This window comes from Carex rostrata, chromosome 31 (assembly GCF_964058835.1).
Source record: "Carex rostrata chromosome 31, lpCarRost1.2, whole genome shotgun sequence".
Classification (NCBI taxonomy): domain Eukaryota; kingdom Viridiplantae; phylum Streptophyta; class Magnoliopsida; order Poales; family Cyperaceae; genus Carex; species Carex rostrata.
In genome coordinates this window covers 5,931,197-5,949,245 of record NC_135948.1, presented here as the reverse complement: position 1 = coordinate 5,949,245, position 18,049 = coordinate 5,931,197, and the positions used below count along the sequence as shown (strand labels likewise).

The 18,049-nt window shown below is 35.0% G+C and overlaps 3 protein-coding genes and 1 pseudogene across 3 annotated transcripts; 3 read left to right on the top strand and 1 right to left on the bottom strand.

The window, feature by feature from the left end:
• The first annotated feature begins 205 nt into the window (after positions 1–205).
• LOC144547235 (secreted RxLR effector protein 161 pseudogene) lies at positions 206–865 on the top strand (annotated as a pseudogene).
• A 6,062-nt stretch (positions 866–6,927) lies between these two features.
• Positions 6,928–8,340, top strand: LOC144547234 (putative LRR receptor-like serine/threonine-protein kinase At1g05700). The gene is made up of 2 exons (XM_078295821.1): positions 6,928–7,163; positions 7,754–8,340. The coding sequence occupies exons 1-2, from the start codon at positions 7,058–7,060 to the stop codon at positions 8,338–8,340; spliced, it is 693 nt and encodes a 230-aa protein (XP_078151947.1). The 5' UTR covers positions 6,928–7,057.
• Positions 8,341–8,486: 146 nt separating this feature from the next.
• On the top strand, positions 8,487–13,533 carry LOC144547607 (putative LRR receptor-like serine/threonine-protein kinase PAM74). Its single transcript, XM_078296299.1, has 11 exons — positions 8,487–8,912; positions 9,260–9,398; positions 9,489–9,560; positions 9,826–9,897; positions 9,979–10,062; positions 10,556–10,704; positions 11,137–11,390; positions 11,637–11,763; positions 12,066–12,134; positions 12,265–12,445; positions 13,120–13,533. Exons 1-11 carry the CDS (start codon positions 8,489–8,491, stop codon positions 13,529–13,531), a joined length of 1,983 nt encoding a protein of 660 aa, XP_078152425.1. The 5' UTR covers positions 8,487–8,488; the 3' UTR covers positions 13,532–13,533.
• A 2,536-nt stretch (positions 13,534–16,069) lies between these two features.
• LOC144547644 (Acid phosphatase/vanadium-dependent haloperoxidase-related protein) lies at positions 16,070–17,805 on the bottom strand. Its single transcript, XM_078296334.1, has 2 exons — positions 16,961–17,805; positions 16,070–16,361 (listed from the first exon to the last, which is right to left on the bottom strand). The coding sequence occupies exons 1-2, from the start codon at positions 17,624–17,626 to the stop codon at positions 16,200–16,202; spliced, it is 828 nt and encodes a 275-aa protein (XP_078152460.1). The 5' UTR covers positions 17,627–17,805; the 3' UTR covers positions 16,070–16,199.
• Between the last annotated feature and the right edge of the window lie 244 nt (positions 17,806–18,049).

The following is an 18,049-nucleotide window of genomic DNA, read 5'->3' as shown; positions in this document are numbered from 1 at the left end:
TTTACATTCTTGATAAGTCTTCATGATTTCTTCAGTTCAAGTATTTCATATTGCAATTCCATTTGACTTGAACCTGCATAATTCTAAAATAGAAGAAATCGTAAAATTTAATAATTGTATGTTTTTGCAAATTAGTCAAATAGACTAAAAGGATTATTGCTAGAACAACAGTAAGTACGTGCTAGACCTGCTCACATAAGTTGGAATGCCATATTGCAAACCAGCTGACACACCTGTAGTTCAAAATCTGAAACTTGGAAATTATCCGGACCAGACTCCAACCAACAAGGAAAGATATCAGAAATTGGTGGGAAAGCTGATATACCTCTCGCACACAAAACCTGACATTGCTTATGCAGTAAGTATGGTAAGTCAGTTCATGCATTCACCAAGTGAAGTACATATGGAAGCAGTAAATAGAATTCTCAGGTATCTAAAGGGTTCCCCGGGAAGAGGGATACAGTTCAGGAAACATGGACACCTAAAGATCAGTGGCTATACTGATGCTGACTGGGCAGGAAATGTGATAGACAGAAAATCCATGGCTGGCTACTTCACATTTATTGGAGGCAATCTAGTAACATGGAGAAGCAAGAAACAGAATGTGGTAGCTCTTTCCAGTGCAGAAGCTGAATTTCGCGGCATGTCTAAGGGATTGTGCGAGCTATTATGGCTAAGGAAACTTATGACCGAAATTGGGTATGCGCCACAGGAGGAGATGGATCTATTTTGTGACAACAAAGCAGCAATTGACATATCCCACAATCCGGTGCAACACGATCGAACCAAGCATGTTGAGGTGGATTGCCATTTCATAAAACACAATCTTGAAGACAAGATCATTCGGTTCCCTCATGTCAGATAAGAGGAACAATTAGCAGATGTTCTGACTAAAGCTGTTGATACCCGAAGTTTCGACAGCTCATTGGGCAAGTTAGGTATGGTGGACATCTACCAACCAACTTGAGGAGGAGTGAAAAGATGAGCTGTAAAGGTGCCAGCTAGAAGATTTGGTCAAGATAGATATGTGCCTAAACAGAGAAGATTGCAAGCTTGCATATTTCGTTTATTTCCTTGTACATTTATATTCCTAAAATATTAGATTCTCTCCTTGTATGCATATATTACTAAAACAAAAGAAACTTGGAGGCCAATCCTGTTTGGGTATAAAGGATGGTCTAATCTCTTGTAAGTTTTTATCAGAGAAAAGAAATAAAATAAGGGAGGGCGGTTTGGGGAGTGTGGTGTTATTTTCAATTTTGTTCTGTATTTGTGACACTCCTATCGTCCGAACCAAGGTCCCCTGCTCTTGTTTTATATCTGGTTTGAACCCGGTTTCCATGAACATGGTGTTCAGAACACCTGATCTCTCCCTCTTTCACTTGTTGCCTTGTTCTAGATGTTGGTACTTGTAGGTACCATAAATCAACACATTGTTGACATTGAATTGCTGTTCCAACAGCATGGAAATGTGATTAGATCAATTTTCTCGTTGCTACACTTTGTGTTCATGCCTTTCTTGCCACTACCGATGCTCTATTTGACTCGGTTATGCCATTCTGACAACTGTCCAACTTAACACATCAATCTAAACCTCTTTGGGCACCTCTCTGTATATTGGGAGTACTGGTATTAATGTTTTCTGGGTACTGGTACACCAGTTGTAAATTTCAGGGGCATATTATGTAAATTTTACAAGTTGTGAAGATTGACCTGGAAATTTTGGTGATACCTGTAATATTCCCATGTCAAAAGGACCTTACTGGAAAAATGCATGTCAGCCAGCTATGAATTTTGAATTCAAAGTTGATTGTGCTCTAGGATCGGCTGGAATAAATTAATAAATTTGGACCTTTAGGCATGTGAATTATGTGGAAAATTAATCCATAATTTCTGATCAAATTGTATCATTTCCATAATTTTATGCAACTCATTAAGAATTATTACAACCTTAGTCTTATTGTTTTAAATTGTCTTTGTTGTTTTAACTTGTCAACTGAGACTTTGGACTCGTGTTGCCAGACCTATATCTATATGTGGGGATCCAGATTATACTTGCACCAGTTCTGTAATGGCGAGCCTATCATTTCAAATCACGGAAAAAATGAGCATGTTTCTTCTGGAATGTTTGCATATGTGATATAATGGGGTTAGGGTGCTTCATTTTTCTGATTTTTGTGTTAATATCAATTGAAAAATAATATTTGAATACATGACATGGATTCCGTATATAACATGTACAAAAATAGCACGGACGGGATGGTTCAGCCAGCTGGTATGAAGTGTCCAGGCCAGGTTTGTGTTTTTTGTTTTTTGTTTTTTGTTTTTTGTTTTTTGTTTTTTTCACAGCCGGTATGATTGCCAGCCATATATCTATTTACTGTATCAGGCCCTAATATAATATTTGAATTCACACATAATTTAAATTTAAAATTAGATCTGGTCGATTTGATGTAACACAAGAATAAAAATTTCTCTCATGTTCTTTATGGTGTGTAGGCTTTGGATAGGCAGTAAATTATTTCTACTTAATTATTATTAAACTTTATGTGTGTCAATATGCATCCAATCAGTATTTGCTAAAAATTAAAATTATGTTTATGGGTGCACATGAAGTGTTCGAAGAATTGTCTGCTAAAATGCATGGGTTCGATGCTATGTTATTTTGGCACCTTTTATGGAATCGATGCCATCTATAATTTTTTTTTTTAATGCTATTAATTAAAAAACCGGTTCATTTTGTGATCCTCATGATCAATTGCTGTTATGATCCTCATGATCTGTGCAAGTCAACTGAAATGAACCAAAAGAAATTCATAAAAATTGTTTTATAATACCAGAATACAGAGTTTATGTCTTCTTAAAAGCACCTTGTCATGCCAAAGGTTCCAATTTTCTTACATTCAACCTCACAAAGAAAAAAACTTTAACAAATGATCTGCTGAATGTATAAATTCGTAAATTACTATAAGAAAAACAGCTAGGTCATTTATTTTTCAAATGAACCATCAAACCAAATCACTTGCAGGATAGCAAACACAGGTCGGCAGCATGCACCTTTCTATCTGAAGCTGATATTTATCTTGCCGAAGGACCATAATCTGGTAGCTTCGAACCCCCAATATGTGCCATCTCAAAATTGTCACTAGGGATCACACCACCAAAAGGATAATCATTTCTTAGAAAATCACTGCTTATATCCCCCGAAGCATCACTATCAATTTCAGTGCTAGAAATTTCTAGGTTCAGGCTTTCCTTGAGCTCTGTAACAACTGCTGTCATGTCGGGCCTCTTAGCAGGTAAGTCGGTGCACCTGAGTGCCAGCTCAGCAACCTTCCAAATAGAGTTTAGGTTGTATTGGCCTCCCATATTTGGGTCCAATATGCTCTCTATGTTTCCTCTGGAGAGCATTTGCTTCACAAATTGAGTCAAATGCTGACTCCCTTGTGGGCCTTGGCCAATTGGCATCTTAATTGCCTGTGATGAATGATGATTTCTAGCAAGACAACCCCAAAACTATACACGTCACTTTTTTCTATGAGCTGGCCGGGCGGTAGAAGCGTAACTGCAGAGATATAAAACAAATCAACAAACAAACAAGTACATGAAGTAATGAAAACTAGTTATAGGTCTTATCCACTCTCAAAGAAATTTCTGTAAATTTTGATTTATATATATTTTGGTGTTTTAAATATAAAATTTGGTAGACATTTTCCTTTCTAACCTTACAATATGGAAACAAAAAATGGAAAATGCTGATGATCCTGTAGAGAATCGATCAGTATGACTATTTGTAAAATATAATATATAGGGGAGTTTAATGTCCTTCTGTTACACTAATAACAGCTTTGAATTTAGGTTTGAACGTAATTTGGCAAACAAGCATTACAAGGGCAACAATTCCCACACATAGGAGTCTGTTGTAGTGCCAATATATACGTCCTGAAAAATGACTAGAACAGATAAGTAGCAGGTTAGAAATAACAGACTGCAGAGGCAGGGACAACATACTAGGGATCCAAATAACCAAGTGTGCCATGCAACGATTTTGGTGGAGACATGAGTGCCTGAGAAAGCCCGGACTAAACCAAAATCAGAAACCTACCTTGGCCTCGAGAATTCTGGTAAGAAAAATATTATTGCTGGCTTTTACATCTCTGTGAATTAGCGGTGGATTGCACATCTTGTGAAGATACTCCAACCCTGTACGAAATGCAAACAAATATCATCTCATCACATCAATGACATATCAATCAAGTTATTTCTTCACGGCAACAGTAACAATATTTACAGACCTTGGGCAGATTCATATGCAATTCTGAGCCGACAATTAATAGGAATTTTTCGGAGGAAATTCAGAATTTAAAAACAACGTCCTGCTATATTTTTATTTTACCTCTGGCTCTGTAAAAACAAAAAATTGTTACAGTAGAGACGTTATGGACTATAACGCCTCTACTGAAGCAATTTTTTTTTCATTTCCGTATATGTTAAAGAAAATACCATTTTAATTCCGAAATCAAATTTGAAATTAAAATGAGATTGATATTAAAAAGTTAATTTATAAATTAGTTATTCGTCATATACATGGTCTAACAATCAAATATCGTACAGGTTGAATATTGTTTCATTATGCACAAATAAAAAACTATTAATTACAAATTGTTCAAATTTTATGCTATGGTAAATTTATTTTTTAATAAACACTATATATAATCATATATATAATACTTATAATGTTAGATTTAATTTTTTTTAACATATATGAAAATGAAACTCCAAAAAATAAAATGCTACAGTTCGTATTGTAGCAATATTTTTTTTATGTATACGGGACTAGGAGCAAAGTGAAAATTTAGCGGGACGTTATAAATCATAACATTTTTCTTAAATTTTGAATTTCTGTGAAACTGTTCTGCGTTGTCCATGTTTTTTTTTTTACTTTTCTATTAATAAGAAAATCAGGAGAATGTATCGAAACGCCATAACCTGTTTCAGGTGTTATCGAAAGACCTACTTAATTATGAATATCAAAAGACCTTTAAAATAGTTTCAAGGATAGTTTAAGTTAGATATAATTTATTAAATTATTACAGAGTTTGTAAAAAAAACATATAATAATGTATGAGATAATATACAAACTTTTATCCATATAATACATTTTATAAACATAATCATTTTTTTAAGGAACGAAAATCCAATATAAGACATGAGAGGGAAGCATTTTCTTAAAGAAAATTATTAATGAAGGAAAAAAAAATTTAAGGTTAGTAGTCTTAAATACCTATTAATAATTTTGTTGATAAAAAAACGTATTTAAAATAAATTAAATGATCGTAATTCTTAGATCTACTCTTTTATTCTCATGAAATATTTTAAACTATTCTAATCTTCTAATCCTACTTATATACACTCTTAATCACTTTAATATCTTAATCTTTATCTCGTTCCATAACTAGATCCGTTTCTTTGACCACCGCCACGCTCTAACAACAACCGTATCTACTAATAATCGCACAGCGTTCGAGATGAGAACTCTACATTCTGAGCTCTGACGATATAACACTCTCGGCTCTAGTTGACTCCGATCTCTCCCCTCTACTTCATTCTTATCTCCGCTCAAAGAGGTAGAACCGAAAAAAAGAAAAAGTATTGTGTTGAGATAAGGCCTGCAAGGATGAGTAGAAAGAATGGAGTTGGATGAAAGGGGAAAGAGGTGAGTGTCCAAACCCTAAGTTTTTGAACTGCCCTTGTGTGCTTTTCTAAAATTGTTTATATACTAAAATATTGAGATAATGTTGTTCTAACAAAAAAAAAGTGTAAATATCATGAAACTGTTCTTTCTCCAAAATTCCAATTTATATAGGTGGGTGAATCTCATAAAATTGTGTACTTGTCGGATGGACCAACAATTAACGATCTGATTTTTCAAATCTAAAATGGACAGTCCGTTAATTATACGTATTGGAGAGTAGCTTGACTGCAAAAATCAACCGATGCAAAGTTTTTTTCTCTTGTCAACACAAGTTTAATTTTACGCATAAACACCACTACTCCGTTAGATAATTCTTTATTGATTAATGATTATTAATCTTATATAATATGACACATTTTTTCTGTAATCTTCGGCTTGAAAATAACATCTACACAAGCAAAAAAAAAAAAAAAAAAAAAAAACCTCTATCAACATTGATTACCACAAAAGAATTTAATAGTTCTAAACTAATTGTCTAGAAAAATTTTAACATACAAAATGTGAATAGAAAAAGTAAATTAATGAAGCTATCCAATCAATTGAAGTCTTTTTTAAACAAAATAGAAAAATTACGTGGCATCACAAAAATTTTAAGTCGTGCATAGGACACCCAATTTCCAGTTCTACAAAGAAATACATATTAATAGAAATAAATGGATCTGTTCTGATTTGTTATATTACGCCTTCAATTGCTTTAAATCATTGGAAGAAATTGGTTATCTGACATAGCAAAGCTCATTGGTAGGTGCTTCAGTATTGGATTGGAAGAGAGCCTAGTCAACTCATTTAATAAGAAAAAATATTTCATGTTACACTTGTCGTGTATCTATATATATAGCGAATCATTTTGTTGTGGCCTCATAATTTGCTACAAGAAAACTGGGGATGTGGAATGCCCCAGTATATCCGGCTTGAATTTTAAGAGGAAAAGCTATCACAGATTTGCTCTTAACTAGAAACAAAAAGGAAAATAAAATATGTTATTAAGCAAGTAAGATTATGCCGCCGGCAACAGCATACAGCACGTAGATACCAAAAGCATCACAATTTATGACAAAATTGATCACTAGTGGAGAATTATTAAAATGTTTTTCAGGCATGTATCTCAACTAATATGAGATGTCTGTAATATCACAGCCAAGGAAAAGCAATCAAAACAAAATAAATTATGAAAATTATATGATTTTGGGGGGCTGCATGCATTAATATGCCTAGCAGTAACAGGGGTTAGTCTAGCTATTTATCTGTTCGTTTTGAAAACTAGAAGGGTCGATTGGCCGAGAAGACGAAGAGGTCGGGATCATGGTCGTCTGTGTTATAGTGAGCAAATTTATGAAGATGGTGGTTTCATGGTACATTATTTTCTCCATCTTGTTCCTCACTGAGGGGTTTGCAGCCAATGATCAAGGTATGTATCTGACAATTAAGAAAAGGTTAATTGATACAATATCGCAATTTCTTTATATCTTTATTTAGATTTTGAAGAGATTTAGTAACCCATCCATCAGCCGAGTTCCCTAGTTTTATATGCTATAAGAACATATATAAACAACTTTTTTCCCCTTTTCTCTGTATGTTTTTCCTTTAAGTGCTAATGGAGGTTCAAAATTCGTTGCTTCATAATTTTTTCCATGAATGCAACTATTGGTTTTACGGATATATGATGCTATGAACTCTTCTTCCAAATCAGTACCTTCACATCTATGCAATTTCCTTGAAAATAGTTGCTCTTTTTTATTCATTAATGATTTTTTTTTTCAGTTTAGGCTGTCTGAATTAGTAACTAATCCTCACGGAAAAAGTATTTGTGAGGTGAAAAAAAATATAATATATATAGTTCTATACCATCAAATTTGTAGTACTATCAGACCCAATTATGCTCTTAGGGTTGAAAATGCAAACACCCTAATGCTGTATTTTAACTTTAGTTTTTCATTGGTATTATTTACCAGTGTTATACATAACGAGGGACAAAATGCTCTGCTCTTTCCCTTTCAGGTTTCATGAGCATCGATTGTGGCATAGGTACCGATTCCAGTTACTATGAGCCAAGCACAGGCTTATTATATGTGTCTGATGGTCAATTCATTGACAGTGGGTCAAATGTCAAAGTTTCAAGCAACTACATCAATTCAACTCTACCACCACAGTATCAAACAGTTAGAAGCTTTCCTACAGGCTACAGGAACTGCTACACCCTACCAAATGTCACCATGGGTCAAAAGTACTATATAAGAGCCTCTTTCATGTATGGAAATTATGATGGGCTAAACAGTGTACAACCAAACAAGAGTATACAGTTTGATCTGCACATAGGGGTCAATCCATGGATGACGGTTAACATAACCGATGCATCACAGGCATACCAGTTTGAGGCTGCGACAGTTGTTCCAGCATCCTTGATATGGCTTTGCCTTGTAAATACTGGTCATGGGACTCCTTTTATATCTATCTTGGAAATCCGGCCGCTCACAAAAACCCTATATCCATATGTTTCTGACAACCAATCAATTTCTTTTGAATTCCACCTCAATTTTGGACCCACAAATGAAACAATTAGGTATGTTATCATTATTTGCGCATGATATCTTTCAAAATTAGCGAATTCTATGTTATTTGCCCAGGTAGATATATGCCTTTGCCAGAATATTAACGGGAACTATGAATAACAGGTACCCTGACGACAAGTATGATCGCATATGGGTCCCCCAATCATATGACCCTAATACTTATATGGGGCTTTCCACTACTGACAACATCAGCATTAATCAAGATATTTATGAGGCACCCCTTGCAGCCCTTCAGACAGCCATCATCCCAGCAAACAATGCGACAAACATCACCTTCCTCGAATGGTCTCCTGATAATCCCAAGAACAGTTACATTTTTGTTGCATTCTATAGCAACGTCGTAGTTCCTTCCATGAATAAATGGAGGTTTTTCAGTGTTTTCTTGAATGGAAAGTTTAGTAGTGGCCCGTATAATGTTCCGCCATACCTCCAGGGGGATTTTGTATGCAATCCTGTACCTATGGTCGACAATTATTTTTCATGGTCCTTCAATGCTGAATTCAACTCGACACTTCCACCGATTATCAATGCACTTGAAGTTTTCTCTATTCTCCCTATGCAAAACACCTATACTGACTTTAATGATGGTATGCAAAAATAAAACAAAAATACCATTATACAATGAGTTTGTCAATTGATATGATGGTTCTTAGACCAAGGTCACAAATTTGTTTTGCAAATTCTTGCAAGGACAATATATACTAGTACGTATCTTATTTGTGCAGCAGGGAATCTTGTTCTGGCCGGCCAGCATTTTATAGCTCATTTACCAGAAGGTTCAATACATTTAAACAAATTAAAATGGAAAGATTACTTTGATGCATAATTAGTAAATTTATTAAATGAATTACTACTATTTACTGCTATTGTTGTTAATCTGTCATTACACAATTGAATTTAACATGTATTTCCTTTTATTTTTCTCATTACTCAGTTGCAGCCATCAATACTATTAGAGCACAGTATCAACTAAAGAGAAGTTGGGAGGGAGATCCATGTAGCCCACAGCAATATTCATGGAGTGGCATAAATTGCAGCTACCTCATTAGCCAGTCCCCGAGAGTAGTTACTCTGTGAGTTTCTATTAGCAAAACTTAGCTTTCCAATATCCACTTGCAATGCTTCTGCAAGAAAAGTTTTAACAATCAATAAAATGAATGCAGAGATCTATCTTCAAATGGATTGAAAGGTGCAATATCAGATTCCTTCTCGCAGCTTTCTGCTCTTCAACACCTGTTTGTACAATTACTTTCATTTTCTTTAGTTTGATTTGTGTTTAGATCACCAAAACCAAATCGTTCATCTCCTCTGTTTCTGGTTATAAAAGTACCAAAGAAATTGTCAGAAAGACAAATAATAACATACTGTTACATTTATTTACAATAATTAGTGAAGTAATGCACCTTATAAGTTACGCAAGATTCCAAGCTCGAGGTGTGATTTACTGTTAGTGAAGCATAGATATTGAGAAACCTAATGCTAATTTTCTTTATATAACAGGGACTTGTCATGTAACAATTTAACAGGGATCATTCCAGATTCATTAGCAACAATTCCATCCCTTCAAGTCTTGTATGTACTAGCTGATTTAAAATTGATCTAACAATATCATTTCGTTGATGCAAAAATTTGATCTTTCTTATTTTCTGGTAGAAATTTGGCAGGAAATTCTTTCACAGGAGCAGTTCCTTCGAACCTCAAAAAGAAGGCAGAAGCTGGAATTATTGACCTAATAATGTAAGTTTTAATTAGTTTCTGATTTAGCCTTTCTCACCAACAATTGACATTTTGACAGTATTGGTTGTTGATGTCTATTAGAAGATTTCTTTTATAATTCAAGTTCAAAAGTTTTAGTACATATATGCTTCTAGCACACTGCACACCAAAAATCAAAGTCCAAAGACCTGGAAATATTTGTCAAACAAAAAATACAAAGACCTACCAATATTTGTCCAATATCACTTTTCTGCTCCCTCTAAGTTCCAATTGGTAGAAATCAACAAAGAAGCGCGCATTTTGATCATATGGAAAATTGAAACCATGATGTTCCAGAAAAATGCTACTATCCATTCCATAAATTTCCTTATAATTTTATTTTCGGCATTCAGAACTTTTAGATTAAAAAAAAAGGGGGGGGCATGGTAAAATGGGGCGCCTTACCAACCCTTCTTAAAATCACGAAACTTGCCCTGCAAGAAATGTGCTGATTAGAGTTTTTTATTGCTGATAGATCTCCTTCATGCAATCCCTCGCCATCATCTTCAGGAAAGTCAAACAAAACTCTGATTCTCATTCTTTCAACAGCAATTCCTGCTTCAGTGGTAGCAATCGCAACGGCAATTATTATAATTGTCATGCGAAAAAAGCCGAACTGTCAAGGTATTCTCCACTAAGAAATCCCAACCTTTGTCACCTGAATGTACCTTTTTAATTCTCAGAATTTTCCAAAGAATTGCCATAATTAGTTATCCATTACCATAGGTCCATGTGGATCTTTGAAATAAAGTAAAACACTTCTGTAGATTTCTAATGGATTAGTATACTTATGACTAGATATGGTATTGTCCTTCGTTCATTGCTAAACAATGGTATGGATCTCTGCATCCAAGGGAAGGAAAAAAAAAATGGTATTAAACCTCAATTACAATAGCAAATATATACTAGTACAGAAGAAGATAACAGAGTATAATGCAGTTCAGATATGGATACAATATTACTATTCATACTCAACCAAATTAAGAATAATTCTCTAATTATTTTTTTTTTAATCAAAATGCATACTTCATTCATTGACTATCTTTTCCTTTGAAGAAATGCTTGCTATTATAGTGCCCAGAAAACAATCTCCAAGGTCAACTGCAGCAGTAGATGATGAGTTGAATATTGAGCTTCGGCATTTCACTTATACACAGTTAGAAAACAGAACCAATGACTTCTTGGTAGTAATTGGAAGAGGGGGATTTGGAACTGTCTACCATGGAAAATTAGACAACTCAACTCAGGTTGCTGTAAAAGTTTCCTCTCAACCTACAGCATTTCACATGAATAGGCAGTTTCTTACCGAGGTATGATATTTTATCTCTATGTCAATATTTATGTATAATTACTGGTAGTAGAATAGTTGAGAGATATATGCTCAACAGTAACCCTAGAACAGATCGTAATATACATGATGTGGTTCCTAGTTAGTTCTTGCCTTTAATTGTTCTCATGGATTTCTTGAAAATTACATAAAACAATGAATGACCAATATTTAGTTACTTCATATAAATGAGACATTTTGACGACTCATTACTTTCCATGTTTCACAGGTCAGAACCTTACTTCAGGTTCACCATAATAATTTAGTCACTTTGATTGGATACTGTAAAGATCGAGATCATCTTGCACTCATCTATGAGTACATGCCTCTAGGAAGCCTTCATGATCACCTTAGAGGTACCCCACTCAAGCATACTTGCTGTATGAATATATATCATGTAATTAAATTTGATGCCCTGCGTAAAATACAAGCAAATCTCTTCAATACTGCAATCAATATTTTCAATAATATAGAACAATCTAGAGCATAAGTTTGTATTCCTAAACTCAATTCCAGGATAAAACAGGAGTCCAATGACCTAAAGATAAGAATGTAACAAGATAAATTACAAATAATGTTATAAATGGAACTGATAATGATCATCTAATTGTAGCATATTCATTTCAACAAGTTTTGAGACCATGATCATTTTATGCAGGTAAATATGATACATCTAGAGTATTAAACTGGGCAGAGCGGCTCCGTATTGCACATGATGCAGCACAAGGTTTGTGGCAAGTTGAAATTTATTTTGTTCTATAATATTTGCTCCATATCAATTTTATATGTATGTTTTTCTCTTTTTTTGTAAGCAATGTAGGGTGTATTATTGAGCATTTATTTGAAACTGCTTACAGGATTGCACTATCTACACACTGGATGTAATATAATTCACAGAGATGTCAAAACCAGTAACATACTTTTAGGCAACAATCTTGAGGCTAGAATAGCAGATTTCGGATTATCAAAGGTGACCAGCAACAATTCAAGCCCCCCAATTTGCTCAGTTGTTGGGACACTTGGCTACATTGATCCAGAGTATGTATGCTTTCATCAATCTTTACAATTTCTTTCCTGAACTGTAATATACTATTAATAATTTTAGAAAATGAATCCACACTATATTTCAGTATAGAACTCATGGTCCTGAATTTAAGGTCCACCAGGATTCTTCTCTTTATATAATGAGGTATATTTAAGAAAGAGTGAGGCTACGGTACTATGCATAGCACAGATTGGTCCGTAGTCTATACTACGGATCAATATTTTAGTTTTCTAAGTCCAAATAGTCAGTATGAACCGTTCAATTGATCTCTACATGAAAATATACTTGCAGACTAAATTTTATATTTTTTTTATTTTTTTACTATTTTTTATATAAGTAGAAAATCACTACTTTTGAATGGTCTAGAAAATTTTGATAAAGTGATTTTCTACCTATATAAAATAATATTAAGAAAATTCTAAAAAATGCAACTTTTGATCTACATATACATTTCTATATAGAGATCATGCTGAACTGTTCGGATGAATTATTTGGACTTAATAGTACGGACCATTATGTGCTATGCATAGTACCATAACCTCAGAAAGAAAAATCATTTTTTTTAAGGTTGTCGACAAAGCGCCGATTAACAGATGTATTGATAAAAAAAGAGTTATTTATATAGAAAGAAAATCATTAAATATGCTCTTTCTGTTTTCTTGTGTAGGTCTCATCGAACTCAGAGCCTTAATGAAAAGAGTGATGTGTACAGTTTTGGAGTGGTACTCTTGGAGTTAGTGACAGGGGAGTGTCCTGTCGTGACAAAGAGAGAGAGGGTTCACATAGTTGAGCATGTCAAAGGAGAGCTTGCCAAAGGAAACATTGACGACATCTGTGATCCAAATATGAATGGAGAGTATGACACTTATTCTGTTTGGAAGGTTATAGACGTAGCAATGAGGTGCACAGCTGAGACAGCTGATCAGAGACCAAAGATGGCTGAAGTTGTATCACAGATAGACGAAAGCCTGCAAGCAGAGTTGACCTGGAGAAGCAAAAATGTACATACCGAAAGTTCAAACAGTGGACTTAGTGGCGGTGTATTATCACTCAGCTCAATGGCTCCGTCCGCCAGATAATCAGGTATCTGTTAATTGTGAGTTCATTATGTTTACCCTTAATTTGACTGGAGGGGATCTAGGTTTTGTCAATTCACCCAGTTTTTTATTGAATTCATCCATTGGAAAAGATTTTATTTTGTTTTGTATTTTGTTTATTATAATTTTTTTATAAATTTAGGTACAGATATTGTGAGACTTCATCTCTGTTTTCCACATAGAATTTTTTTTTTTTTTTCCCTTTTGTCTTTTGTGACTGTGCTTCATAAAATAAAAGATACTAGTAGAAGCAAACAAATCCCATCAAAACAAGCTTGTAAGCTATTTTTTTATTTGTTAATTCTTTTTTTTTTTAACTATTCCCAAGTCTGGTATGTAAACATTCTTTATATTTGTTGTACATTATTATGAAATGTTGTAATTTATGAAGCTATTTACTTACATCTTCTGGTAACAAATTTATGACAGTGGTGACATCTAGAATATTTTTTTACCCATAAGAATATTTTTTGGTGCAAGTCCATAATTGGTTATTGGATCATACACAAGAAATGCTAGCTAGTAACCTCTTAGATATAAAACTCAACATTAAAGTGACATCTAGAATTGACTGCTAATATTATTGCCTTTAAATTATGAGACTGGTATGTTTGAGCTTCTCTACGTACAATCACCAAAGCTAATATATATATATAGATTGACTAATATATTTTCGGTAGCACTTCGGCCGAAGTGCTACCAGTCTAAATTTTAAATTTTAAAATTCAAAAAGTCGATCTGAACCGTTCATCTTGTTCTCCATATTAATATGTACTTGGAGACCAAATTTTATGTTTTTCTGAATTCTTTTACTATATATTAAGTCACTTTGAAAATCGTTGATCCAACGGTGGCTTAACAAAACAGTGCTACCGTTGGATCAGCGATTTTCAAAGTGACTTAATAAATAGTAAAAAAATTCAGAAAAATGTAAAATTTGGTCTCCAAGCACATATTAATATGGAGAATAAGATGAACGGTTCAGATCAACTTTTTGAATTTTGAAATTTTAAATTTGGACCGGTAGCACTTCGACCCATATGCTACCGAAAGCATATTAGTCAATCTCTCTCTCTCTCTCTATATATATATATAGAGAGAGAGGCTAATATACAATCGATTGTTCCTAGCCTCCCGTACAACCAAGTCGTTTTCTGAATTTTAAAGTCCAAATGATCGATCCAAACCGTTAGATCTGATCTCCATATTAAAATGTGCTAGGAAATCAAATTTTATATTTTTTGGAATTTTTTTACTATTTATTAAGCCACTTTGAAAATCACTGATCCAACGGTAGCTTCTGATTTTACTGTTTGGTTAAGCCACCATCAGCGATTTTCAAAGTGGCTTAATAAATAGTAAAAAAATTCCAAAAAATGTAAAATTTCGTCTCCTAACACATTTTAATATGGAGATCACATCTAACGGTTTGGATCGATCATTTGGACTTTAAAATTCGGAAAACGACTTGGTTGTACGGGAGGCTAGGAACAATCGATTGTATATTAGCCTATCTATATATATATATATACAATCGATTGTTCCTAGCCTCTCGTACAACCAAATCGTTTTCCAAAATGACCCAAACGAATGAAATTACTATTGTTCATGAAATCATAAATACGAAATGACGCAAACGAATGAAATCAAATTAAGTTCTAATCGAACCAATAACAATTCGCAAAAAAAAAAAAAAGAAGAAACTATATCGCCACTTGCATCAAGTCAGACGGGTTGGGTCGATCACCAAAACAAAACAGAAGAGAAAGGTACCCTTGCCCCACACCTGTGAGCCGTAACTCTCGTAAATGAATCTAGTAGTGAAGGTTCGGGTTTGGAGAGAGAGAGAGAGAGAGAGAGAGAGAGAGAGCGCACTTGTCACCATCGGCCGATCAAGAAAAGAGAGCGATAGCGTGAGACAATGGAATCCGGCCGTATTTAGTCCCAGCCGGTTGGCTACTTGGCTGGGTGCCTGGGTCGAAAGAAGATGGGATGGGAGTCTGTTTTGAGATTTGTGTTAGAATTAAAAAACGGTCTGAATTTAGTAATTGTGAATTCGAAACGAATCGGAAATTCGGAATAGGATTGAATGCTGGGTTTGCAATTAGCGGAGACATTTGTTCGGGCTGCTGGGCTCGACAATGACTCCCCGGGCAGTGCATGGCTGCCAGGGTTAATATATTAACAAAAATCTATGAGCAGGTTATACAGCGTTGGGCCTCGCAAGCCCATAGTTCACACAGTGCCATTCATATTGCATATGCCATGCAATGGCCACGTACACAACCTTCCTATAAATTAAAAAACCCGTTCCACCAATCTTTGCAATATATGAAAGCTATATATATATTTAAAGTAGCCATTCTTTGGGAAGAGAATTGCAGTGGGAGGCTAGGAACAATCGATTGTATATTAGCTTTGTGACTTTACTTACAACCTATGCCTACAATTAACTAGACCAACAAGGCCAGAACCATCTAGTGATTAAAAATGAAGAATTAATAAAAGCACCACATAATCTAGTCTAGTAGTTGAAGTTAAAAGGAACAGAAAACTATTTGTGTTTTTGTTACATCCTGAAAGATTTATCAACATGTTTGTACTTCCCCTTTCAGAGATATTACCCAATAATTGTAATAGAAATTAAAAACTAAATGGGAACAATACAGCCTTGGCAACAAAACCACGCCACTAAAATTCCCAAAACTGCCCCTGCGAAAACCTGAGAAGGAGTGTGACCTAAGAACTCCTTCAATTTTCTTTCGCTTATTGGATGCCCCTGAAATAGGTCCTCAATGATTTTATTGAGCACCTAAATTTCACAAAAGGAAAAAAAAAACTAAGAAATTAAAAGATACACAAAATTATAGCAAACATAAGGATTTGTACAATAATGCAAGAATGACACTGGCCTAAAAACTTGGGTGCACACCTATTATTAACCCCATTTTTTGCAACTTTCAATTGTTAACTTGTCCCTTATTTCATCTATATATGTTCCTCTATTTTGATTTTGGTACAATCTTAGTTTGCTTTGGTTACCCCAATCTGAGACTCTGAGTTGTATTTGTTAAATTGTTCAACAGTTTGTTTATAGCTTATCTTACCAAAATTGGTACAGTACTGTCCTTTCATAGTACTATTAGTCTGTAACCATCCCAATACTAACAATAAGCAATTCTCAAGTTAAAACTTAATTGACGTGGATATTGGATGGTTCAAGCTGATTTGTGACTGTTGTTACAGAAATCTGAAAAATTTAGATCAATCATAATGTGCACCACTATTGTGTTTGACAAAATGCCTCAGAAAGAAAATTTGAGGTACCTAATGATAATCTCCCTCTTGATTATATTTATTTACCACTAATTAACTTTACTGAAATTTTAAAATAACAGAGAGATAGAATACCTCGGCTTGCATCCCGGCATGCCTTCTGACACCAATGGCATCATACATCACAATCAAACTAAACCCCAAACAAACAGGAAACATCGAGTCGCTAATCCCATGGCACAATGCCACAGAGGCTGTCAGAGCCGTACAAAGAGAAGAATGCGACGAAGGCATCCCACCTGAACTAAACAAAATTCCCCAATCCCACTTTCTCTCCACGAAAAAGTTAAGAAAAACCTTCATAGTCTGTGCCAGAAACCAGGCGACTAATCCGGAAACAAAGGTTGGATTGGCAGCCAATGTACAGATAAACGGGCTCACACGCGACTTGGAGATGGCGGCTGCAGTTGTGCTCATGAGGATAGTACTAATGCCAGCTTGGCACTTGAAATGAGGCCTACTGGTGGGGTCAGAGAAGCCGCCATGGAGGAAAGATTGAAGCCTTGGAAGAGATTGAAGGAGGGAAAAGATGAAGAAAAAATGAGGAATCGCATTGGATTGGTTTTGTAAGGTTTCGAATCGCGGGTTTTTCAGAGGAAATGAGCTGAGCTTGGAGAAGGCACGTGAGTACGGTCTGGTTGAGATAGAACTTAACTTTCTTGAATTAGGGTTAGCGTTAGGCTTTCGCGGGAGGAGAGAAGAGAAAACCCTAAAACAGGGCTTCAAGCTTACAACTTCCATGGCTGCTCCGCATCGCCACTGAAGAGCGGAGAAAGACCCCAACTGGAACTGGATGATAGTGAATATGCTGCCCTTTATCTATCTATCTATCTATCTATCTATCTATCTATTGGGTGTTCATAATTAAGAAATCGACTGTTATTTGACCCCCACCCCAGTATGGCTGTATGGGAGAAATAAATTAACCAAATGAGAATGAGATGGTACCGGGAGGAAGGCTAGATGGTGATCCTTTTCGTAATTTATAACGTTGTTTGACGTTTCAGGGGTAGCAAATGGCATAAAGTAGCGGATCTTACGGGAAGATTCTGGGCAAGTCCTTTTCTTTTTCGTAAGATATCTCAACTTTTGCGTGACCAACGTGTCCGGTGTCTATTCGGGAGTGATGTATGGGGTCAGTATTATTTATGCTTTGAGATTCGT

Excerpts from the sequence above, each read along its gene's own strand:
- LOC144547234 (XM_078295821.1), top strand. The coding sequence starts at position 7,058 with ATGGTCGTCTGTGTTATAGTGAGCAAATTTATGAAGATGGTGGTTTCA. Across the intron at positions 7,164-7,753 it reads GTTTGCAGCCAATGATCAAG|GTTTCATGAGCATCGATTGT; the intron begins GTATGTATCTGA and ends TTTCCCTTTCAG.
- LOC144547644 (XM_078296334.1), bottom strand. The coding sequence starts at position 17,626 with ATGGAAGTTGTAAGCTTGAAGCCCTGTTTTAGGGTTTTCTCTTCTCTC. Across the intron at positions 16,362-16,960 it reads ATGCCGGGATGCAAGCCGAG|GTGCTCAATAAAATCATTGA; the intron begins GTATTCTATCTC and ends TGTGAAATTTAG.
- LOC144547607 (XM_078296299.1), top strand. The coding sequence starts at position 8,489 with ATGGGGCTTTCCACTACTGACAACATCAGCATTAATCAAGATATTTAT. Across the intron at positions 8,913-9,259 it reads CTATACTGACTTTAATGATG|TTGCAGCCATCAATACTATT; the intron begins GTATGCAAAAAT and ends CTCATTACTCAG. Across the intron at positions 12,446-13,119 it reads CTTGGCTACATTGATCCAGA|GTCTCATCGAACTCAGAGCC; the intron begins GTATGTATGCTT and ends TTTCTTGTGTAG.